General features: G+C 41.6%; 2 protein-coding genes across 3 annotated transcripts in view; both read right to left on the minus strand.

Annotated features, from left to right (window-relative positions):
* Positions 1-3: 3 nt before the first annotated feature.
* On the minus strand, positions 4-6,241 carry LOC142378752 (guanine nucleotide-binding protein G(I)/G(S)/G(O) subunit gamma-5). Of its 2 annotated transcripts, none has more exons than XM_075463606.1 (3): positions 6,048-6,241; positions 5,498-5,624; positions 4-1,202 (listed from the first exon to the last, which is right to left on the minus strand). In XM_075463606.1, exons 1-2 carry the CDS (start codon positions 6,135-6,137, stop codon positions 5,499-5,501), a joined length of 216 nt encoding a protein of 71 aa, XP_075319721.1. In that variant the 5' UTR covers positions 6,138-6,241; the 3' UTR covers positions 4-1,202; position 5,498. The 2 variants fall into 2 exon arrangements, with proteins under 2 accessions (XP_075319721.1, XP_075319720.1); XM_075463605.1 differs by having other exon boundaries at positions 4-1,205.
* A 1,448-nt stretch (positions 6,242-7,689) lies between these two features.
* LOC142379126 (scavenger receptor cysteine-rich domain-containing protein DMBT1-like) overlaps positions 7,690-25,813 on the minus strand; it is a 33,984-nt gene continuing 15,860 nt past the window's right edge. The window contains exons 10-23 of the mRNA XM_075464263.1: positions 19,131-19,463; positions 18,707-19,009; positions 16,732-17,207; positions 16,334-16,700; positions 14,403-14,834; positions 13,961-14,275; positions 10,495-10,970; positions 10,097-10,463; positions 9,736-9,944; positions 9,188-9,339; positions 8,714-8,956; positions 8,466-8,625; positions 8,301-8,373; positions 7,690-8,202 (exon numbers count right to left, since the gene is read on the minus strand). Of these exons, the coding sequence (XP_075320378.1) occupies positions 8,192-8,202; positions 8,301-8,373; positions 8,466-8,625; positions 8,714-8,956; positions 9,188-9,339; positions 9,736-9,944; positions 10,097-10,463; positions 10,495-10,970; positions 13,961-14,275; positions 14,403-14,834; positions 16,334-16,700; positions 16,732-17,207; positions 18,707-19,009; positions 19,131-19,463 (3,917 nt within the window). The 3' untranslated portion in view covers positions 7,690-8,191. The remainder of the gene's footprint in view (positions 8,203-8,300; positions 8,374-8,465; positions 8,626-8,713; positions 8,957-9,187; positions 9,340-9,735; positions 9,945-10,096; positions 10,464-10,494; positions 10,971-13,960; positions 14,276-14,402; positions 14,835-16,333; positions 16,701-16,731; positions 17,208-18,706; positions 19,010-19,130; positions 19,464-25,813) is intronic.

Raw genomic sequence — 25,813 nt, forward strand, 5'->3', positions numbered from 1 at the left:
GCATGCATTGCCAATACTTATTTATTTTGTTTTCCTTACAAATAGACTGTCTTCATCAGTTAAGATCATCTTGAGTCGACAGTTAACACAGTGATTCTGGTGATATCCTGCAGAGATTTGACTTCACACGTTAAAAAAGAGAAAAATCAGTCAAACGTTTAAAAACAGACAAATTAAAGTGATTATTTCACTTTGCTATTTGCACAAAGAATTGATATTCAAAACCACATGCAGCATTTTATCTGTGGGTGTGTTTAAAACAATCATCCAAAGTTAAAAGATACAGGTGGTAGAAGATTTGGTTGATTGGAGTTCGATTCCAGTGTGAAAAACAATTAATGCAACAAATCACTGCAGCACAATTTATTAAATACAAACAATATAGAAGGATTTCAACAGACATGAAAATAAAGTGAAAGGCATCCAATTGTTTTTCTACCATTGTCCAAATAGTTTAAGGCCTTCATTCTTTTCTTTATTGAGACGCAACATATACAGGCAAACAAACTTTAAAAGGCTTTTAAATACATCTATATAGAGACAGGCTGGGATGGAAGGTTATTCAACAATCAGATTCCCCAAACCGACAGAGTTAGTCTGTACCATGTTGTAGTACCTCAAGGTAAAAATAACTGAATATCGTCTCAAATACATGAGTAGTAGAAGGCACCAGTGTAGCTACAAAGGTAACATGCTGTTTGTTGGCCATGTAGTTCAATTTTATTTCTGTAGTGTTATATGGCGACACGAAATTAAACAGTGTATATATAACATGTTTCTATTCCCGATTAGCACCAGGTTTAAATGTATGTGTGATTATTCCAGCCAAAATAAAGGAGGAAGCTGTACTTTCAGAAACCATTAAGTTGGGCTGAATCTCAGTGATCGGAAACGAACACCGTTTAAATCTGTGGATCGAGCATGGACATGCTGAACACTGGGTAAACCAAGATTAATCATTAGTCAAGTTAGCGTTGAGAATGTCTTCTGCTCGTTTGTTGAACGCCTAGAATTTGGCCCTGGTTTAAGGTAACAGATGGGAGTTATTATACCATTAGTTTTTGGCAAAGAAGTGGACACCAACAACCCCCCCCCAGCACCGTGTGCATCGTCCCAAAAGACACGCTGACAGATCTGGGATGACATCATTCAGAGAAGAAGAAAGGCTTTGCAGACAAATGCAGAAATCCACGTTCCTCCGGCTGCTGTCAAAAAAAAAACCCAGAGAAAATTAGATAAGACTGAGTGTTTATGGTTGAATCACAATTATCTGCCTCAGTTGTGAAGTCATGTCAGAGGGACACTTCAACAGAAACTTTGATGTTATTGGTAATATTCTTAGTTTCCCTGCAATGAAAAGACAGAACATGTCTGTGAAAACGTTATTTATTGTTCCATGAAGTGTGGCCATCCCACATAATGTCATTTACTCAACCTAAGCACAGCCAGCCAGAATAAGTCAAAATGTGTGTGTGTCGGGCGGTTGGTGGTGTAGTGGGTACAGCAGACGCCCCATTTACAAGAGGCTACAGTCCTCGCTGCAGCTGGTCCTGGTTCAAATCCTGCATCGGACGGGCCTTTGCTGCGTGTTATTCCCCCTCTCTCTGCCCCCTGCTTCCTGTCTCTCTACACTGTCCTATATAATAAAGGAATAAAAATTTTTTTAAAAAGCGTGTGTTTGCAATGTTAAGGCTACAAATTACCAAACGTTCCAACAGGAGAAACTCCACTTAATGAATTAAATATTTCCTGTTTTGGTTGGTTGGTATTTTGTTTTATGCAGGCCATCATTGACAACTTCAAAACAGCTGCAATGTAATTTAACTGTTGAATCATTTGCTGGAAAGAACATATGTTCAGGCTGTAAATTTAAGTCTGAACAGTTGATAGAGGAGAGCAGTAAGAGTTCTAAGTCCCAGTAAAGCTAATTCAGATATTTACATGGAAACAAACTACATGTGTTCGACAGTAGTTACTTAAAACACGTGAGGTCACTTTCAACACTCTTTTTTTGCTCTTGAATTTTAGGGTATGTCTAAAACTACAAATCCATGATGCAATGGGAGAACATCAGACAAGCTAAAGTTACGACCCAAGATTAGAACAGTATAAATAAACCTACATCAATACATTAGACTCGGACTAGCAACAAGCCAGCTAACTGTTCTGCCTTCATTATGGAAATGCATCTTCACCAGAATTTACAGAACTTGGGCTGTCAACTTTAAATGCAGAGCAAAAATAAAAACAAGGAAAAGCAGAGACAGCAGCACGTCGAGGAGGTTCGAGGGCAGCACGCCTACTGAGATAACTGAAGTTTCAGGACTAACTACAGTCAGATGGATTATTTTGTGCAGACATGCAATATTCCGAGTTCAGGATCACTCCCAACACCCGGCTCATGTTTCACCTGACACTTTTACTGGAGACAGTAAGGATTAATGGATACACTGATACACTCCTGGAACCCCCGCTTTAGTTTTTAAGCTACGTCAATGAATGTCTGCTGAATCAGCAGAAGCTAAGACTTACCTGTTACAAGAATGTTCCACAATGTTGGTAACTTGACCGAAACATCCAATACCTGCTGTGTGCGTTTGGGATTGCACATGTAAGCAGTTTGCTTTGGTTAAAATGAGATCTGAGATCAGTCAGTGTCTTAGAGCTGTGATCACTGCTCATCTTCTTGTGAATCTGAGACCTTATATTATGTGCTTAACTGTTTAAATCATTCATGTTTGGCTGGGTGGTTACAGACACATCTGTGTGTGATGTGAGAAACTCAGAACACAGATTTATTTCTGCTTTACTCAAACTTGAAAGAACTGGGACACAGTGAATCTGTGATTAGTTGTGCTGCATACACATGCACTCCTATCCACTGTGCACCGCAGACCATCATGTCTGCTGTGAATATTTTAACACAGGTCAAATTGGAGAGGAAATACTACACAAAAGGACCTTTTCCTGAAGAAAACGCTGTTCCAAACATGGAGTCTTTGTGAGGACTAAAGTATCTTTCACATCGTCTGCCACTGACTAACATCTGTCCTCCGTTTTAAACAGTTAACTTTCAGTGCCATGGTCAAGTGAACAGTAGTAATTATCAGCTCCACTTCTGATTGGCTGAGAGATAAACAGGACAGTTAGGTGAGCATCGTAATTTTTATTTTCTAAATGCAGTCTCACATGGAGCCTCTGAAAGTGAAAGGAGCACAAACTAATGGATAAAATGTGACGCGATGAATCCAATTTACCAGTCTGAACGGAAACCAGCAACTCACTTTCTGTCCAGTTGTGTAAGGGCGACTCTACTGGTTTAGTCACATTTATTAAACATTTTTCTTCAGAAAGGCATGCTCATCAGAAACTGTGGTATGCCCCAGCCTGCAGCTGAATGCCATTTGGTCATGAAGTAGATGTTTACAGGATGGTCCCTGAGAGGAAATAAAAGTTACAAGATGTAACTCAGAGTTGGCAGAGGCAACACAGGAATGCAGGGGTTTTCACAACCATTTCTAGCACAACTTCAGCATGTCCCAGATCCTTCTTTAAGAAACGGAGCAGAACATTAATTTGGTGCCAAAAAAGAAAATCACAAACTGGAACCATAATGACTTGCATTTTTCCTTGAAAAAAAAAAAAATACTTAAAATTCATCAAAATTATCAATATAGATGCTCATTACTTACATATTTACATCTATTTTGACAAAAACTTGGAAATTTGCTTTTACTGCAACTTAAAAATGTGATCAAGCTTCTATGTTAAATTAAAAAAAAAAAAAAAAAAAACAACAACTTAGAGCTCAGACAGAATCAGATCCTAAATAAGAATAGTTTTTTAAAGCAAGAAGTCAATTCTTAAAGGTTGGGTAGGGGATCTTTTTCTGGAACATTTTTTTACATATTGCTTGAAATACTCTTCACACCCCCATTGCAACCAATTAATTAAAAGCTTTGACACAAATATGAAAAGTTTTAGTGGCCTCTAGAACGTACAATCTAGGAAAAACAGAATCCAATCATTGTGAACGGACCGTTCACAATGATTGGATACTGATGCCGTCTATCAAACTGCAATCTGCTCCTCCCTCCCCCTCCCCCTCCTTCCCCCTGTGCGCGTACCCTGCTCCGTGAACGAAGCTTGGCAGGAAGCTAAACTAGAGCCAGCTTGGCTAGCACCTAGCATTATTAAACGTATAGTTAGCATAAACTAAATACTAAATACGGCAACGATCGATGCTTGCTGTCAGAACAGCGCTCGTGCACCTTCGTGCTCATTCATGTACTCTAGAGGCGTGCCTTCGGGGGGAAAGTAAAGAAAAGGGTTGGGACTTTTTACCTGTGCATTTTCAAAATGCAGCTTCGCTGGACTCAAAATCCAGGATCTCCTACCCTACCTTTAATCTAAGTTTAAGAAAATCTATCTTTATGGTAAATAATCAGTTAAAACGTCACTTTTCAAATTTCAGTTAAAATTGATAAACAATCACTTCTCCAATGCTGGGATTTGTTGTTACTGTAAACCGATTATATCTGGGTAGTGAGTCGTTGCTCTTATGGAGAACACAAACACAATTTGCAGATTATTCAGCAATTAGAGGAATAACTTCTGCTTTTTCAAAGTTAACGATGAAAGCCGCTTCTTATTTTTTTTAATATATCGCTTTCCTCACAAGTTATTCTTGGATATATTTAAAGCAACTGAATGGATTTAGATATAACGCAAAAATATTAGTCTAAAGCAGGGATCTCAAGCTTCTGTCCTTGAGAGCCCTTTAATCCCGATTCAGATTAAACAAAATCTTCAAACGATTGTTAAATTCTGCACAAACCAGCTAATGAGGCATCGATGTGAATCAGGTGTGTTGAAGCAGGGAAACAGCTCTAACCTGCAGGACAGCGGCCCTCGAGGGCTGGAATTGGAGATCCTTGATAATATGTGATTGGAAATGCAACCAATGTTAGTTTTCGTCACTGAATACTCTGCCACATTGCTTCTATATTTACATACGACTTCTTGCATACGTAAAAGGTGAGATAATACTGACTTTTTTGACATCACAATTAAGCCTTTTGCAGTTATTTGAGCAGACTGATTATGGTGCCTCATCGTTAGTTTCTTTACTGCTACTTTTGTTGTTTTTGTATTTGTGGATGGAAACAACTAACAAAAATGCCTAATTTCCATCAAGACTAAGTGCTCTCAGGCGCTGGACCTCTAATCGGCATACTACGTATTGATTATTTGCCGTCAACATTAGTAGGATGTGTTTAGTTTCAGACTCAAAAACAGCAGAGCTGCTGTGGAGACAATAAGGTGCTAATGCTACTTATGTAAAACTAACAACAGAATGGAAACTACTACAACAACAAACAAAGTTTCAAGACAGCCCTAATAACAAGTGAGGTTTTCAGTGTGTCTTTAGTCTGAAATGCTGGACACTAAAGCCTGATGAATGTCACCTGAGTGATAAAACAAAAAGCTGCCCTACCTCAGAACAGTGAGCAGGACTTCGGGGGTCTGAAGGGATTATCACTGGAGGGGACTCCCATCAGAAGAGGGTCCTTGGAGGCATTTTGGATACAGAAGTTTCTCAGGTCGGCAGCAGCCTGGGACACCTGCAGAGACGCACGCACACAAATGGCGTGCGTGGAAACATGAACAACATTTGCAAACTCTGGCACTGCTCAGTCTCTCATTTACCTACACAGGCTTAACTGGCTCTTTTTCTTTTGCATAACATTTGCAAGCAACGGAGCAACACACTCACGGATGGGTGTGTCTACTATGTTACTTTTTTTTTTTTACGGAGATAAGTTGAGTAGTTTACCTTCACAAATACCCAACGGAGACTGGACACGTACAAACGTTATTTTTTCGAAGTAATTCTCAAAACAGACCACCTGACAGCCGTTACAGACACAACGAAGCCATACATAACTGAATCGCAGACGAACAGAGTACTCTGTGGTGTTTCAACAGTTTGCCTCCGCCATTCAACAGAAGTCTTCCGTGTTTGTGTGTCAGTGAGGGGTTCGTACCTTGATCCTCCTGACACTGGCCTCTAACCGGAGCTGCTTCACGGCCCTTTTAGCGATAATTAAGTTGTTGCTAGAGTTGTTGTTGGACATGACGACGGTTGTCGGTATTATGCTTTATATAAACGACCACAACGCAGCGGAAATGAGCCCAAACTGCTCCAACTCGATTGGGAAAGAACGCTCACTGGTTACCCCGCCCCTTTCATGTTACCAAGCCAACCCATTGGACACCAATCCCGTCAATCAAAAAGTAAAGCTAAAACCACGCCCCTGAAAACATAGGCCATTATTATGAGTTTCCTAGTGAGCATGGGGGTAAAGCGTGACCTTCACGCACAGCATAGTGGCAATTTACCTCTTTATTTAACTCATATTAGTTTGGCAGCACTTTAAATTAAATGGGAAATGCTGCGTTGACCACTAATACGACAAATTGTTGCAGATAAACGGGTTAGCCTTGAAACCAAGTAAAAGTTGTAGATATGTGTGACGTGATTGCTGCTCAAATGTATAGAGGAACAACAACAAAGGAGAAGCTAGGTGTTCAAAGTGATAGTGGTCAGCTCAAATCTTCTCTATCTGGCAGTTATGAAATTGTAACAGGCTGAGTTGTAATGGGAAATGTTTTGTTTTTCTCACTTTTTTTCTGTGTGTACAAGACTGAAGAACTGTTAAATGTTCAGATCTAATTGCATGGGGAATTAGCTCACTGCTGCACCCAGCTGGGAGCTTATTGACTGCCAGGGCACTTGGCCGGACGCATTAAGGCATAACCTGGCCCGCTTTGTTTGGCTGTCTGAGATGTCTGGTCCTCTCAGTGTCGGGCGAGGCCTCTGCCTGGTGTTTGGGTGGTGCTCAGACTCATGGGGGCCTGGTTCCTGAGAGCCTCTGTCCTATGGCCATGGGGGCTCTGTTGGCAGCAGAAGGTTCCTCTGCACCCATGACTAAGCACAGTTCATGTAAAACCTGTACCATATATTTTGCATGCACACACAAACATTCATTCACCCGTCACATGCTTATCATACAGTTTCTGTCATTCTGTGGTTGTTGACCTTGTTAACACATCCCTAAGATGTGTTGTGTCGCAAGAGCTATCATGAATAAATTCAGCCATTAATGCTATGTCTGAAAATTTTTGCTCAGTCCAAATGTTTATGTGGAACATTTTAAGAACCATTCCCAACTACTTGCTAGGTGGGGCTATAGAGCTATTTTTCAAGCAGTGTGATGAAGCATCAGTGCGTCTGTGTACGGATGGGTTAATAGAGAAGTTAATAAGACCTTTATTTTCCTTCTGCCACTACTGATAATATTCACAACACCCTGAGATGCATCAGCCATCCTCCAATGAAGCTTTTTTAGAGTATTCACATATTAATCTATCTGAATGTCATATTGGAAAATGTAACTCTCAGTAATAATTTGCCTTTTTATACAATTGTCTGTTTCTAAGACAATAAAGACGGAGTCAAAAGAGTGCCACCATTTTAATATTTATTCTTTTGTAAAGGTAAGATTGATATATAAGATAACAAAGCAAATTGACTTGCAAACTCAAAACAAGAGTGAAGAGTAAAACTTAACTTTCACATGGTTGCTTTGAGACATCATGCAATTTTAGCTTTTATTTTCTCTCTTAAAAGATACACATATCATCAAAAATAACATCTTAGATCTAAATGATATTACAAAAATGTCTTTGTTTATGTAACCGTTACCAAATGTCTGCTTTGTGTTTAAGGCTGGGACCACACCGCTGCTCTTCGAAGGTCTTTATTTTCCTCAACCTTTCCTTTCCTCTCCGAACATCACAAAAAAGAGGCCATTACAATGATGCAAACATTAACACAAATGAGTAAAACATGGAACATACCTAAGAAAATAAAATGCTAAATATAAAGGATAAATTGGGAGCTCATCTTTCCTCCCCGAACATCACAAAAAAGAGGGAAAGTTTAGGCAGGACAGTGTCTTTTAGAGCACATGTTGCTCCCCCATAAAAGAATATAAAGAAAAGAAAAAAGTTCCACCTGAGTAGTCTAATAAATGTCAGATTAAAAACATAATCATTTAGTGGAATTATAAAGAAGCCAAATTAACCCTTGTTACATTTAGTGTATTTGCATGATCAGAGCTTGTGTTCACTTGCCCCCTGAAAAGACAAAAAAAAGAGAGAAACAAAACGTGGTCATCGATTTGTTAACTCTGTTGAGATGTTGGCTTTAAAACAGGACTAAAACTCGTACTCACAGGTTATTGGTCCAACGGTGATGGACGGGATGGCAGCAGAGCTAACAGAACGAGACCTCCTGCTGCGACAGGCCTGTGAAGTGGGAGATGGTGGAAAGAGCATAAACACCAGATTTGAAGCAGCGCTGTATGTAAACCACTAATGAAGTGAAATGTGTATCTTACAGGGACACAGTTGGAGCTCCTCTGGTCACACAGAGTGAGGCTGCAGTGAAGATAAGTGTCTCTGTATTCATCCTGAAGGAGGAACAACAGAGCAGTGAAACGAGCTCGGAGAGATGAGCCACTTTCAACCACTGACACCTGTCGGCGGTCCGTGGGACACCTGTCAGGGAGGATAGAGGAGAACATCAGGGTTGTACACATCACCTTATCCCACAAAACATCTGCTCAGAGTCAGGAGGTACACATACTTGTTCTGGATGAGAGGGTATCGCATGAGAGATTCAGGGTTTGATGAGTGAGTAGCGAAGCAGTCCTCCAGAACAACTGCAAAGTTTCGGTCTCTCTCATCTACAGAGACGCCAACGTACAACGGTGAGCCCACAGGGAGGGAGACCCGGCCTGGTGGATAAGCCTGTGAGTAGTTGGAGTTGCGGTATAGAGACATGTAGGCTCTAGCTTTTGCTCCTGAGCCTGAAATGCCACCTTGCAACCTGTCAAGAAAATGTGCCGTTTTGACATTTTGACAACCAAGTCGGGTTTTCAGAGTTATTGCTTTTGTTGTGATCATTTATCATTCAAGAAAGCTCTGCTTTTTTTAGTTTGGAGACATGGTCCTGCGACCGCTAGACAAGAGAGGGGGGATTCTTTAAAAGGTTAGGCGTCCATGCATTCATGTTACACCTTCATATGGTAACAGTTACATTCGGTAAAAGGCAACTTACTCCAGAGATGGTCTGATAGCCACATTCAGGCTGGCGTCTGTGTCCAGGGGATAAGCACAAGAGAAGGGAAGACTCACAGGAAGGGCAAAGGATGCATTGCCTCCTGGGTAGATGAATAAACTGTTGGCATAGATGGCATGTGTGCGGTTGGTCTGAAAGACAGATGATTAAACCATCAGATCAGCTTGTGAGGGTGTACTATACACAGCAATTGTTTAGGAAACTGGATTTATATAATAATTTCTCCTTGACAGTTTTTAGGAGTCTGGCCATCTTGGAGGATAAAAGGGAAGAAGATATTTTCTATTTTCTGGACAAATAACACATTCTGGATTAAAGTGACGATGAAAAGATGGAAAGGCTGTGCAAATAACAATCCCAATGTGATTGTGCAGTTTGTTTGACAGGAACGAGAGACGCCAATTAGAAGCCCAACAATCATTGTCAGTGACAGTTCAACCACTGCGAGGCTGTGCATTAGAGAGGATGTAAAAATGCGCTGGTAATCAGTTTCAGAGTGAAAGAAAAAGAAATGCAGTCGTTTTTACCGTCATCATGTTTCCACAGGCACCTGCCTGAGCCTCCACTTCATACCAAACAATGTCATCATACACTCTGGCCCAGGAACAGTTGCGGGAAGCCAAGTTGCCAGAAAATGGGTCCAAACCAGAGGATGCCATGCTAGTCACATGCAGTCCTACTTGGAGCATGTCACGGCCACAGATAAGCTCCGAAATGTGAGCTGGAGGATGTTGGACTGGAAAAAGATATCATGTCAACAAAATGAAGGATAGCTGATGAGAGAGACAAATATCAAATGGAACCTAGAGGAGAACCACCATAAACATTAATTTACGGGAATTGTGATTGAACAGTGTTAAAGAATCCAAGTCATAGAAATGAACTTACCTTCACATACAACACTGGCATCTTCCTGATGACCACAGTTGTGGACCCCAAACCCTGAGTGACTGCAGTCTGTTATTGATGATTCGTTTCCAAAACATCTGACATCGTCCAACCAGATGGGTCCTCTGCCCTGTCCAAAAGCTGCACTGTGTGGTGCTGAACGAGCTCTTCCACAGCCCAGCTGTCTGCACACCACGTTGGCATCATTCCGGTCCCAGGAATCGTCACAAACCGTCCCCCACTGGCCACGGTGGAAGATCTCCACTCTGCCAGAGCAGCGGTTGTCAGAGTTAACCAGCCTCACTGGTGAAGCAGCTGAAATCAAAACAAGGGACACATTTATGTTGATGGGAGAAAACGTGGACTTCTCAGTTTAAAGATAGTTTTAGAAACCTGACAACAATTATTTCATAAAAAGTTTTACAGTTTGTCTGTATTTTACCTTCACAGACGACCCCAGCGTCCTCATTGTGACCACAATTGTGAGATCCAAACCCTTGGTGGCGGCACTCTGAGAGCTGTGATTCGCTGCCGGTGCACATGACATCGTCTAACCAGATGGGTCCTCTGCCCTGTCCAAAAGTTGCACTTATTGGTGCTGAGAGGACCCTGCCACAGCCCAGCTGTTTACACACCACCTGAGCATCAACCAGGTCCCAGGAATCGTCACAAACTGTCCCCCACTGGCCACGGTGGAAGATCTCCACCCTGCCAGAGCAGGAGCTGTTTCCTCCATTGGCCAGGCGGACCTGCCCCTCTACGTCTGTGCTGTTGTCTGCTGTTGTTGTGGCAGTGACATTGCTCATCACCTGAGTGGTAAAAGTTTGTGGTCTTGGCGTGGTTGGCAAAACTGTGCTGTTGATTTCTGGTAGAACTGAAAGAAAATGTTTTCACTGTAAAAGCACAGTCAGCACTGCCATCAAAAAGAGTCCTCTTTATCAAAGCTCAATGTTTGTTTTATCACTGGGCACAAAACTCAATAAGTCACCATTTTATGTGCACTTGATTAGTTGTGTTGTGAAACTGCAACACTAATATTTATTATTCAATTAAGAAATATCAGCTCATCTTGAATTTGACGGCAGCAACACGTCTCAAAAAAGTTCACCACTCCCCTCTTCTTCTAACAACATCTGTAAACATCTGGGAACTGAGGAGACCAGCTGCTGGACCTTTGGAAGAGGAATTATGTCCCATTCTTCTCCAATAGGATTGTAGTTGCTCAGAAGTTCTGGGTCTTCTTTGATGTATTTTAAATGTTTTCAGGTGGTGAAAGCTCTGGACTGCAGGCAGGTCAGTCCAGCACCTGGACTCTTCTACTACGAAGCCATGCTGTTGTTTCGGTTTAACATTGTCTTAATGAAATGTCTAAGGTCTTCCCTTAAAAAGATGTCTGGATGGGAGCATATGTTAGTCTAAAACCTGTAAGTACCTTTCAGCATTGACGGAGCCTTCCCAGATGTGCAAGCTGTCAGTTCTGGAGGCACCAAAACACCCCCATACCATCAGAGATGCAGACTTTTTAACTGAGCGCTGACAATAAGCCAGATGGACCCTCTCCTCTTTAGTTAGGAGGACAGGGCGTCCATGATTTCTTAAAAAGAAATTTAAACTTTGATTAATCTGACCACAGAACAGTTTTCCACTTTGCCTCAGTCCATTTTAAATGAGCTTTGGTCCAGAGAAAACGACAGCGTTTCTGGATCATGTTCACATGTGGCTTTTTCTCTGCATGACAGAGCTTTAACCTTCATATGTGGGTGGGAGGTGAGCTGTGTTCACAGACAATGATTTCTGGAAGTGTTCCTGAGCCCATCCAGTGATTTTCAGGACAGAATCGTGTCTGCTTTCATGCAGAGCGCCTGAGGGCCTGAAGATCAGGGGCATAGAGTATTGATTCTCATCTGTGTCCCCTGCACTCAGAGATGTCTCCAGATTCTCTGAGTCTTTTGGTTATGTTTTCCACTGTCGTCGGTAGAATATTCAAAATCCCTATATTGAAGAACATTATTCTGAAATTGCTCCACAAGTTGTAGACACAGTTTATTTTTTTGCTGATTGCTGATCCTCACACGTGCAAACGCGCTGCAAACGCCGAAACAAATCCAACAATAAAATGCTGCAAGAGAAAAATGCGGCAATAACAAAAACGACCGGAGCACACGCGCTGCAAACATCAAAACACATGCAAGACAGAAACGCTGCAAACTTCAAAACATGCAAGAAAAAAATGCGCAGCAAACCCCAAAACACATGCAAGACAGAAACACTGCAAACTTCAAAACACATGCAAGAAAAAAATGCGCAGCAAACCCCAAAACACATGCAAGACAGAAACACTGCAAACTTCAAAACACAACGGAAGTTCGCCAGGCCACTAGGCGGTCTCGACCTGTGGGATAGGGGATCGACTATGGGAGATCTACCATATTAATGAAAGAGAAGAAAGTCAAAAGGTATGTTGTCATTTATGTCTTTTTTAAACACTTGGCCGTAATCTTTTGCCTTATTATAGAAGAGCAGCGGAGTTATGTCTCTATAATAAGGCAAAAGATTACGGCCAAGTGTTTAAAAAAGACATAAATGACAACGTACCTTTTGACTTTCTTCTCTTTCATTAATATGGTAGATCTCCCATATATCCCCTATCCCACAGGTCGAGACCCCCTAGTGGCCTGGCGAACTTCCGTTGTGTTTTGAAGTTTGCAGCGTTTCTGTCTTGCATGTGTTTTGATGTTTGCAGCGCGTGTGCTCCGGTCGTTTTTGTGATTGCCCCATTTTTCTCTTGCAGCATTTTACTGTTGGATTTGTTTCGCCGTTTGCAGCGCGTTTGCGCGTGTCGGCCATCGTAGTTTTGCAAGGCTGAAAATCGAAACTTAATCGAGCCAATCAAATCGTGAGGAGCGGGGTTGGAGGCCGGGCTACCTAGTGACGACAGAGGTGCGACGTTTCAGTGTGTAGTTCCAGAGAGAGGTAAACAATGGCTGCGCCCAGCGAACAGTCTTTCGAGTTGGCTTTGGCAGCGACTCTAGAAGATTTCAATATAAATTTTCTTTGCGAGACGGACAAATAACTGCACTTAAGTTTTTCTTGAAAAAAAAGGCCGTTTTCGGAGTTTTGCTCACCGGGTACGTTAAAAGTTTAATTTACCAGCTTGCTCTGTTGGTGGGACGACGCTCTGATTGGTTGTTGCCATCCTATTGCGTGGCGTTGAGAAAAGAGGCAACTTAAGAGACAATCGTTTGTCCCGCTCACACTGCTATCCAGCGTCACTAGACCCCTGTACAGCTTTTTGCTGTAGGGGTCTGGCTTGCTAGGCTAGATCCTCTGCGCATCTTTATGTCTGAGAGACTCTGCCTCTCCATGGTGCTCTTTTTATATCCAGTCATGTTACTGACCTGTTGCCAGTTAACCCAATCAGCTACAAGATGTTTCTTCAGAAGTTTGATGTTTTAACACTTGCTTTTCCAGCCTTTTGTTGCCGCAGTCCCAACTTTTTTGAGACATATTGCTGCCATCACATTCATCCGTCCTCTATATCCATCCATCTGTCAATCCATCCATCCACCAGGTGCCATTGGGTGAGAAGCAGGGAACAACATCCTGAACAAGTTGCCAGTCAATCACAGGACCATCAAATTCAAAGTGAGCTGATATTTTCATCAAATAGCAAAATGCCTTACTTTCATCATTTTGAATGTTCTGTATGTTTTATTGTGAATAATATATTGGTTTATGAAATTTCCAAACCATTGTATTCTCTTTTCATTTACATTTAACACAGTGTTTCAGTTTTTAAAGTAGAGAGTAAATGATTTAACAAATTTTTTTAGATTATTTTCAAACAAATGTGAATGAACTTACCTTCACATACAACACTGGCATCTTCCTGATGACCACAGTTGTGGACCCCAAACCCTGAGTGTCTGCAGTCTGTTATTGATGATTCGCTTCCAAAACATCTAACTTCATCCAACCAGATGGGTCCTCTGCCCTGTCCAAAAGCTGCACCTATTGGTGCTGAACGAGCTCTTCCACAGCCCAGCTGTCTGCACACCACGTTGGCATCATTCCGGTCCCAGGAATCGTCACAAACCGTCCCCCACTGGCCACGGTGGAAGATCTCCACTCTGCCAGAGCAGCGGTTGTCAGAGTTAACCAGCCTCACTGGTGAGGCAGCTGAAATCAAAACAAGGGACACATTTATGTTGATGGGAGAAAACGTGGACTTCTCAGTTTAAAGATAGTTTTAGAAACCTGACAACAATTATTTTATAAAAAGTTTTACAGTTTGTCTGTAGTTTACCTTCACAGACGACCCCAGCGTCCTCATTGTGACCACAATTGTGAGATCCAAACCCTTGGTGGCGGCACTCTGAGAGCTGTGATTCGCTGCCGGTGCACATGACATCGTCTAACCAGATGGGTCCTCTGCCCTGTCCAAAAGTTGCATTTTGTGGTGCTGAGAGGACCCTGCCACAGCCCAGCTGTTTACACACCACCTGAGCATCAACCAGGTCCCAGGAATCGTCACAAACCGTCCCCCACTGGCCACGGTGGAAGATCTCCACCCTGCCAGAGCAGGAGCTGTTTCCTCCATTGGCCAGGCGGACCTGCCCCTCTACGTCTGTGCTGTTGTCTGCTGTTGTTGTGGCAGTGACATTGCTCATCACCTGAGTGGTAAAAGTTTGTGGTCTTGGCGTGGTTGGCAAAACTGTGCTGTTGATTTCTGGTAGAACTGAAAGAAAATGTTTTCACTGTAAAAGCACAGTCAGCACTGCCATCAAAAAGAGTCCTCTTTATCAAAGCTCAATGTTTGTTTTATCACTGGGCACAAAACTCAATAAGTCACCATTTTAAGTGCACTTGATTAGTTGCGTTGTGAAACTGCAACACTAATATTTATTATTCAATTAAGAAATATCAGCTCATCTTGAATTTGACGGCAGCAACACGTCTCAAAAAAGTTCACCACTCCCCTCTTCTTCTAACAACATCTGTAAACATCTGGGAACTGAGGAGACCAGCTGCTGGACCTTTGGAAGAGGAATTATGTCCCATTCTTCTCCAATAGGATTGTAGTTGCTCAGAAGTTCTGGGTCTTCTTTGATGTATTTTAAATGTTTTCAGGTGGTGAAAGCTCTGGACTGCAGGCAGGTCAGTCCAGCACCTGGACTCTTCTACTACGAAGCCATGCTGTTGTTTCGGTTTAACATTGTCTTAATGAAATGTCTAAGGTCTTCCCTTAAAAAGATGTCTGGATGGGAGCATATGTTAGTCTAAAACCTGTAAGTACCTTTCAGCATTGACGGAGCCTTCCCAGATGTGCACGCTGTCAGTTCTGGAGGCACCAAAACACCCCCATACCATCAGAGATGCAGACTTTTTAACTGAGCGCTGACAATAAGCCAGATGGACCCTCTCCTCTTTAGTTAGGAGGACAGGGCGTCCATGATTTCTTAAAAAGAAATTTAAACTTTGATTAATCTGACCACAGAACAGTTTTCCATTTTGCCTCAGTCCATTTTAAATGAGCTTTGGTACAGAGAAAACGACAGCGTTTCTGGATCATGTTCACATGTGGCTTTTTCTCTGCATGACAGAGCTTTAACCTTCATCTGTGGGTGGCAGGTGAGCTTTGTTCACAGACAATGATTTCTGGAAGTGTTCCTGAGCCCATCCAGTTTATTTTTTGCTGATCCTCTGCACATCTTTATGTCTGAGAGACTCTGCCTCTCCATGGTGCTCTTTTTATATCCAGTCATGTTACTGACCTGTTGCCAGTTAACCCAATCAGCTACAAGATGTTTCTTCAGAAGTTTGATTTTTGTACCACTTGCTTTTCCAGCCTTTTGTTGCCGCAGTCCCAACTTTTTTGAGACATATTGCTGCCATCACATTCATCCGTCCTCTATATCCATCCATCCATTCATCCATCCACCAGGTGCCATTGGGTGAGAAGCAGGGAACAACATCCTGAACGAGTTGCCAGTCAATCACAGGACCATCAAATTCAAGTTGAGCTGATATTTTCATCAAATAGCAAAATGCCTTACTTTTATCATTTTGAATGTTCTGTATGTTTTATTGTGAATAATATATTGGTTTATGAAATTTCCAAACCATTGTATTCTCTTTTCATTTACATTTAACACAGTGTTTCAGTTTTTAAAGTAGAGAGTAAATGATTTAACAAATTTTTTTAGATTATTTTCAAACAAATGTGAATGAACTTACCTTCACATACAACACTGGCATCTTCCTGATGACCACAGTTGTGGACCCCAAACCCTGAGTGTCTGCAGTCTGTTATTGATGATTCGCTTCCAAAACATCTAACTTCATCCAACCAGATGGGTCCTCTGCCCTGTCCAAAAGCTGCACCTATTGGTGCTGAACGAGCTCTTCCACAGCCCAGCTGTCTGCACACCACGTTGGCATCATTCCGGTCCCAGGAATCGTCACAAACCGTCCCCCACTGGCCACGGTGGAAGATCTCCACTCTGCCAGAGCAGCGGTTGTCAGAGTTAACCAGCCTCACTGGTGAGGCAGCTGAAATCAAAACAAGGGACACATTTATGTTGATGGGAGAAAACGTGGACTTCTCAGTTTAAAGATAGTTTTAGAAACCTGACAACAATTATTTTATAAAAAGTTTTACAGTTTGTCTGTAGTTTACCTTCACAGACGACCCCAGCGTCCTCATTGTGACCACAATTGTGAGATCCAAACCCTTGGTGGCGGCACTCTGAGAGCTGTGATTCGCTGCCGGTGCACATGACATCGTCTAACCAGATGGGTCCTCTGCCCTGTCCAAAAGTTGCATTTTGTGGTGCTGAGAGGACCCTGCCACAGCCCAGCTGTTTACACACCACCTGAGCATCAACCAGGTCCCAGGAATCGTCACAAACCGTCCCCCACTGGCCACGGTGGAAGATCTCCACCCTGCCAGAGCAGGAGCTGTTTCCTCCATTGGCCAGGCGGACCTGCCCCTCTACGTCTGTGCTGTTGTCTGCTGTTGTTGTGGCAGTGACATTGCTCATCACCTGAGTGGTAAAAGTTTGTGGTCTTGGCGTGGTTGGCAAAACTGTGCTGTTGATTTCTGGTAGAACTGAAAGAAAATGTTTTCACTGTAAAAGCACAGTCAGCACTGCCATCAAAAAGAGTCCTCTTTATCAAAGCTCAATGTTTGTTTTATCACTGGGCACAAAACTCAATAAGTCACCATTTTAAGTGCACTTGATTAGTTGCGTTGTGAAACTGCAACACTAATATTTATTATTCAATTAAGAAATATCAGCTCATCTTGAATTTGACGGCAGCAACACGTCTCAAAAAAGTTCACCACTCCCCTCTTCTTCTAACAACATCTGTAAACATCTGGGAACTGAGGAGACCAGCTGCTGGACCTTTGGAAGAGGAATTATGTCCCATTCTTCTCCAATAGGATTGTAGTTGCTCAGAAGTTCTGGGTCTTCTTTGATGTATTTTAAATGTTTTCAGGTGGTGAAAGCTCTGGACTGCAGGCAGGTCAGTCCAGCACCTGGACTCTTCTACTACGAAGCCATGCTGTTGTTTCGGTTTAACATTGTCTTAATGAAATGTCTAAGGTCTTCCCTTAAAAAGATGTCTGGATGGGAGCATATGTTAGTCTAAAACCTGTAAGTACCTTTCAGCATTGACGGAGCCTTCCCAGATGTGCACGCTGTCAGTTCTGGAGGCACCAAAACACCCCCATACCATCAGAGATGCAGACTTTTTAACTGAGCGCTGACAATAAGCCAGATGGACCCTCTCCTCTTTAGTTAGGAGGACAGGGCGTCCATGATTTCTTAAAAAGAAATTTAAACTTTGATTAATCTGACCACAGAACAGTTTTCCATTTTGCCTCAGTCCATTTTAAATGAGCTTTGGTACAGAGAAAACGACAGCGTTTCTGGATCATGTTCACATGTGGCTTTTTCTCTGCATGACAGAGCTTTAACCTTCATCTGTGGGTGGCAGGTGAGCTTTGTTCACAGACAATGATTTCTGGAAGTGTTCCTGAGCCCATCCAGTTTATTTTTTGCTGATCCTCTGCACATCTTTATGTCTGAGAGACTCTGCCTCTCCATGGTGCTCTTTTTATATCCAGTCATGTTACTGACCTGTTGCCAGTTAACCCAATCAGCTACAAGATGTTTCTTCAGAAGTTTGATTTTTGTACCACTTGCTTTTCCAGCCTTTTGTTGCCGCAGTCCCAACTTTTTTGAGACATATTGCTGCCATCACATTCATCCGTCCTCTATATCCATCCATCCATTCATCCATCCACCAGGTGCCATTGGGTGAGAAGCAGGGAACAACATCCTGAACGAGTTGCCAGTCAATCACAGGACCATCAAATTCAAGTTGAGCTGATATTTTCATCAAATAGCAAAATGCCTTACTTTTATCATTTTGAATGTTCTGTATGTTTTATTGTGAATAATATATTGGTTTATGAAATTTCCAAACCATTGTATTCTCTTTTCATTTACATTTAACACAGTGTTTCAGTTTTTAAAGTAGAGAGTAAATGATTTAACAAATTTTTTTAGATTATTTTCAAACAAATGTGAATGAACTTACCTTCACATACAACACTGGCATCTTCCTGATGACCACAGTTGTGGACCCCAAACCCTGAGTGTCTGCAGTCTGTTATTGATGATTCGCTTCCAAAACATCTAACTTCATCCAACCAGATGGGTCCTCTGCCCTGTCCAAAAGCTGCACCTATTGGTGCTGAACGAGCTCTTCCACAGCCCAGCTGTCTGCACACCACGTTGGCATCATTCCGGTCCCAGGAATCGTCACAAACCGTCCCCCACTGGCCACGGTGGAAGATCTCCACTCTGCCAGAGCAGCGGTTGTCAGAGTTAACCAGCCTCACTGGTGAGGCAGCTGAAATCAAAACAAGGGACACATTTATGTTGATGGGAGAAAACGTGGACTTCTCAGTTTAAAGATAGTTTTAGAAACCTGACAACAATTATTTTATAAAAAGTTTTACAGTTTGTCTGTAGTTTACCTTCACAGACGACCCCAGCGTCCTCATTGTGACCACAATTGTGAGATCCAAACCCTTGATGGCGGCACTCTGAGAGCTGTGATTCGCTGCCGGTGCACATGACATCGTCTAACCAGATGGGTCCTCTGCCCTGTCCAAAAGTTGCACTTTGTGGTGCTGAGAGGACTCTGCCACAGCCCAGCTGTTTACACACCACCTGAGCATCATTCAGGTCCCAGGAATCGTCACAAACCGTCCCCCACTGGCCACGGTGGAAGATCTCCACTCTGCCAGAGCAGGAGCTGTTTCCTCCATTGGCCAGGCGGACCTGCCCCTCTACGTCTGTGCTGCTGTCTGCTGTTGTTGTGGCAGAGCTAGTAACAGTGGGCTCCGGTGTTGGATTTGACGTGGTCAAAGAAACTTCAGGATTTCCTCCTTTTACCTCTGTTCACAGTGAAACCAGCATTTTAATTATGCAAGAGCAATTAAAAACGTTGTCTTTGAATTTAACTTTAAGATTGTGCAGATATTAGAATGTTCCATGAAATAAATAAATAAATTTGATGAGAAAAATTGATTTGTTCTAAAAGCATAAAGATATGTGAAATCGAACAATACCTGTACAGTATGCGTAATGGCATGCGGGCGGTTTCTCAAGTTTGTAGACGTAGTAGTGTCCGTAACACAGTTTGACATTAATGGTGTGTGTGCCAAAATAACAGCAGGAGCCTGCCCAAGCGCCACACACGGTACGATTTACAATTCTATCTGACAGTGTGGGGTGAGGTTCTGAGATCCACAGGGGAGCATGGGTCCCACACCTGTTTTCAGCTACACATCTTTCTGGAATTTGAGCACTGGTGTGCCCCAGAAACATGCGATACCAGCCCTGCCAATTAACATTTTGATCACAGTGTAAAACACTATTGTTTGTGTTATTCGTTGAACGCCAGTCATCATCTAGTGGAGTGTAGTGCTCACAGGGATCAGCACATTGGACAATGCCGTTGTAGTTGATGCAGTCCATGCCTGAAGGACAGACTATGTTTCCACAGCTGATCAGGACAGACTGTCCTGTGAAAAATATTGGGAGAGTTTTATGTACACTCATGAAAAATTTTATCTGCAAGTGATGTCACATCTACTAAATCTATCTTATTCAAGAATATCTTTGTATTAAGTCCGTGTTAATTTGTCACCTCAGCATCTTCAGTCAAACAAATAGCTTACCTGAGGTTCCTCTCGTAAAAATATACAAAAGGAGCAAAAACATCCCCTGACGCAGTCCCATTATGGACCCCATCTAAAACACAAAGTAGCAGGTCAAGAAAAAGGCAATGTGTTGAAAAAAAATGCTGCCTTTCGCTACATAAAAATCATAATTTTGCCGGTTTCTGTACTTACTCTGGAGAGACTGAGAGTCAAAGCTGCTGTGGAAAAAACTGAAAAGCTCAACGACAGTGTGAGAATTTATACGCCTGTTTCTGTGTGCAAAGGACAAGCGGAAGTGATCTTTCTTTCAGTTTTATATAAGGGACAAAAAAAAATCGACTTGGAAAAAGACCTGCCACACCACATTACTCATCTTTAACTGAATGATTACTGCTACGACACATAAGATTATTAGATAATTACTGTTAATGAGTCCGACTTTAACTCTTCAACTTTAACTGGTGGTTTTCCACACATGAAGTGCTTGCTTTGCATTCATCTCCAACGCTTCTGTTGGAAATATCAACTTTACTCTTTTTAACCTTTCCTTTGTTGTACACCTTTTGTGTTTTGAGCTGTCGTCTCGCTGCATGAATCTGAGAGTCAAAAGTCAAAAGTGAGACTAATTGGCATTTCCCTTTAAAGTTTGAAGGTATGATTAACAATTCATTGTTCCATCATTAATGACAAGCCATCCTGGACCAGCAAAACAGGCTCTAAGCATGATACTCTCTTCCTCGTGTTTTCATAGATAGTTTTAGATTACATTTTTCCTGAAGCACTCAGACATTTCCTCTGTTCATGCCAAGATAACATAGTAACACTTCTGCAAACGTGTTGCAAAGGTTTTTGATAAATTCTTGTTAAAAGACAAGGGGCCGCTCACTTGTGAGTGTTATACCATTGACTGAAAACACCTATTTCACATTAACTGTTAATCTTAGAGGATTACATTTTAAATAACTGCAAAAATATGTTGGGATCCTTGGTTTTCTGTACCCAGTTGACTTTTCTGTCTTCAAATCAAAGGAGTGCACATAAAAAAAACAAGAGCTGCTGACTCTCTCATCTTCTACATTAAAGTTATTGGATTGCAAGTGTTGTTGCATATCTGTTCTTATCGTTGCTACATCTGGCATATCTTTAAACTCAACATTTCCAATTATGCTTCAATATTCAAATGTAAATCGACATTTGCGACGAGCCAGGTAAATGAAAAGGTTGCGTTCTCAAACTTGAAGTACCGGCACTACTTCTCGCTCGTTTTAATTAAAGGCAAGAATGTTTATGTAACATGCATGCTATGCCCAGGAAAAAAGACTTTATCCACGTCTGCCTCAAGCAACCCGAATCTTATGAAGCACCTCACATCAACACATGCCAACATGACACCTGTTGCTGCTGCTGCTTAGTGGCAGGCTGCAATCTATTGAGTTCAAATAAATACCAAATGTTCTAAAATACTATACATACTGTTTTTATTCTTCAATCAGTTATTATCAACATATTTGATGTTAAAGATGTTATAGAACATATTAGCGTTATAGAACATGAAAAATAACATCACAGTTACTTTACTGAGTAACTAATTACTCTGACAATGAGGTAATTGAGTTACTAACTCAATTACTTTTTGGGAGAAGTCATTTTTAAAGTAAGATGACCAACACTGATTATTCGAAGAGTTATGAAATTTTTACAACATTTTTTGCCGGTGAGTACGTGAGAGCATTACAATGAGGGAGTTGTTCAAAAGAAAACTCTTTGTCACTTAGGTGAAAACACTGTCAAGAATCCAGTTGCTGTTTAGCACAAATAACTTACTGTCAGTGTGTTGACATCTCTTTTCAACAAAACACCCTCTGCTGTAGATATTTGGGTGTTTTCTTAAATAGACTTCCTTGTTCCCATCACCATTGACTGTATCTTTGAAGTGCCTTGAGATGAGATTTGAGGTGATTTGGTGCCATATAAGTAAAACCGAATTGAACAGAACTGAATTTCATTGGGATTCAAATCTGGCCTTTAATTTAGTAATTTCTTAATCCTCCATTTCTTCTTTTTGGGTCAATCCAACGGGAGTTGTTTGAGATGTTCACCTCTTCTACGCTCTTTTCTTTCGTGGGGAAATGATTCGGTTCTAATGATTTATCTAATGAGTTATCTATTCAATTAAATTGGTCAAATGAATAGTGTTTGCTTATACAATTATATTATTTTACTGCTTATTTAACACTTTTAAACTCATGTTACATGTCAGCTAAGCATAAAAAAAGTGAGTCATTATTTTTCTGTACTCTCAGACTGAACTTTCGTAAGTTGTGCAACAATTCTCAACAAACCTACACATTTGGTACACGTGGTAAATGCTGCAGATTCCACATGGATACATGGAGTCATCATCTAGTGGAGTGTAGTGCTCACAGGGATCAGCACATTGGGCAATGCCGTTGTAGCTGATGCAGTCCATGCCTGAAGGACTATGTTTCCACAGACTTAGAGGAGGCATCTGATGTGGTCCTGGGGGAAGGCTGCAGGCATTCAAAGGAGCCTGGTGTGTTTGAGCAAATCTGAGGAGGATTGCAGGGAGAGTCTGGGAGGGAACACTCGTCAATGTCCGCACAGCCAAAGTCTGGTGACCAGTTGTAACCTTGGCGACAGCAAGAAGAGTCGATACAGACTTTTGTATCGTAGCAGGTAAGACCATCGCCCACAAAACCATCTTTACAGAAACATGAGAAGGCTTTGCTGGCGAAAGCGTCGCCTCTTCCTCGTGACTCCAAGCAGGTGGCTTCCCTATGGCATGCGTCACAGCTGGAAACAAGCTTCCCTGAGTAAAATATTGGGAGAATTTTATGTATACTGTATTGGCCATTTGTCCATAAAAAAAACAATTAAACTTAAACCAAACAAAATCTAAAGGCCACTGATGCACCGTGGGGGTGTGGTTTAACGCAGGCAAAAGAAGATGAATGTCCAAGCTGAATTCTTGCATTTTCTGATGATTCATTTCAAAATAATAAAACAAACAAAAGAACAAAGAAAACCATGCCTGCTGCTCTCCCCTTTTCCCTGTTAAAAAACCATTGGCCCACCCAGGTGCATGCTGGTACTCCAGGTGCCTACCTAAACAAATAACTTCAGGTGCCCAGTGTGACCCAATTACTAAATATCCTAAATAAATAACTAACTAAGAATATTAGCAAAAAATCTAATCTAAATAAAGCACTGAAATTAATCAAATAAAGTTACTCATAATTAGCTAATTGAATTTACAACGAGAACCAAAAAACAAAAACTAACTTCACAAATAGGTCCTGTACACGAATGAAAAATTTTACCTGCAAGTGATGTCACATCTATTAAATCTGTCTGATGCAAGAATATCTTTGTAGTGAGTCAGTGTTATAATTTCAATGATTACTGCTACTACACATAAGATTATTAGATAACTACTGTTAATGAGTCCGACTTTAACTCTTCAACTTTAACTGGTGGTTTTCCACACATGGAGTGCTTGCTTTGCATTCATCCCCAACGCTTCTGTTGGAAATATCAACTTTACTCTTTTTAACCTTTCCTTGGTTGAACATCTTTTGTGGTTTGAGCTGTCGTCTCGCTGCGTGACTCTGAGGACACAGTGAGACTAATTTGCATTTCCCTTTAGAGTTCCACGGTAGGATTCACAATTCATTGTTCCATCATTAATGACAAGCCACCCTGGACCAGCAAAACGGGCTCTAAGCATGATATTCCCATCACCGTGTTTTCAAAGATAGTTTTAGATTATCATGTTTGAAAGCAGTGTTTTCTTTCTCCACACAGGATGCCTTTTACTTAAACCAAAAAGTTCTATTTTGGTCTCATCCATCTACGTTATTTTTCTGACATCCTCCTGGTTTGTCCATGTGATGGATACCTCAAATTGAGGAGGACGGCAATAGCCCTGAATTGCAAAAAATATGTTGGGATCCTTGGTTTTCTGTACCCAGTTGACTTTTCTGTCTTCAAATCAAAGGAGTGCACATAAAAAAACAGGAGCTGCTGACTCTCTCATCTTCTACATTAAAGTTATTGGATTGCAAGTGTTGTTGCATATCTGTTCTTATCGTTGCTACATCTGGCATATCTTTGAACTCAACATTTCCATTTATGCTTCAATATTAAAATGTAAATCGACATTGGCGACGAGCCAGGTAAATGAAAAGGTTGCGTTCTCAAACTGGAAGTACCGGCACTACTTCTCGCTCCTTTTAATTAAAGGCAAGAATGTTTATGTAACATGCACGCTATGCCCAGGAAAAAAGACTTTATCCACGTCCGTCTCAAGCAACCCGAATCTTATGAAGCACCTCACATCAACACATGCCAACATGACACCTGTTGCTGCTGCTGCTTAGTGGCAGGCTGCAATCTATTGAGTTCAAATAAATACCAAATGTTCTAAAATACTATACATACTGTTTTTATTCTTCAATCAGTTATTATCAACATATTTGACGTTAAAGATGTTATAGAACATAATAGCGTTATAGAACATGAAAAATAACGTCACAGTTACTTTACTGAGTAACTAATTACTCTGACAATGAGGTAAGTGAGTTATGAAAACATAGGCCATTATTATGAGTTTCCTAGAGAGCATGGGGGTAAAGCGTGACCTTCACCCACAGCATAGTGGTAATTTACCTCTTTATTTAACTCATATTAGTTTGGCAGCACTTTAAATTAAATGGGAAATGCTGCGTTGACCACCGATACGACAAATTGTTGCAGACAAACGGGTTAGCCTTGAAACCTAGTAAAAGTTGTAGATATGTGTGAGGTGATTGCTGCTCAAATGTATAGAGGAACAACAACAAAGGAGAAGCTAGGTGTTCAAATAGGGACTTGAACACCAAAAGTGATAGTGGTCAGCTCAAATCTTCTCGATCTGGCAGTTATGAAATTGTAACAGGCTGAGTTGTAATGGGAAATGTTTTGTTTTTCTCACTTTTTTTCTGTGTGTACAAGACTGAAGAACTGTTAAATGTTCAGACCTAATTGCATGGGGAATTAGCTCACTGCTGCACCCAGCTGGGAGCTTGTTGACTGCCAGGGCACTTGGCCGGACGCATTAAGGCATGACCTGGCCTGCTTTGTTTGGCTGTCTGAGATGCCTGGTCCTCTCAGTGTCGGGCGAGGCCTCTGCCTGGTGTTTGGGTGGTGCTCAGACTCATGGGGGCCTGGTTTCTGAGGGCCTCTGCCCTATGGCCATGGGGGCTCTGTTGGCAGCAGAAGGTTCCTCTGCACCCATGTCTAAGCACAGTTCATGTAAAACTGTACCATATATTTTGCATGCACACACAAACATTCATTCACCCACATGCTTATCATACAGTTTCTGTCATTCTGTGGTTGTTGACCTTGTTAACACATCCCTAAGATGTGTTGTGTCGCAAGAGCTATCATGAATAAATTCAGCCATTAATGCT

This window comes from Odontesthes bonariensis, chromosome 4 (genome assembly GCF_027942865.1).
Source record: "Odontesthes bonariensis isolate fOdoBon6 chromosome 4, fOdoBon6.hap1, whole genome shotgun sequence".
NCBI lineage: Eukaryota > Metazoa > Chordata > Actinopteri > Atheriniformes > Atherinopsidae > Odontesthes > Odontesthes bonariensis.

Bases quoted from the DNA above. Each gene is read 5' to 3' on its own strand.
- LOC142378752 (XM_075463606.1), bottom strand. From the start codon at position 6,137: ATGTCCAACAACAACTCTAGCAACAACTTAATTATCGCTAAAAGGGCC. The intron at 5,625-6,047 runs GTACGAACCCCT...GCGTCTCTGCAG, and splicing joins CCAGTGTCAGGAGGATCAAG to GTGTCCCAGGCTGCTGCCGA.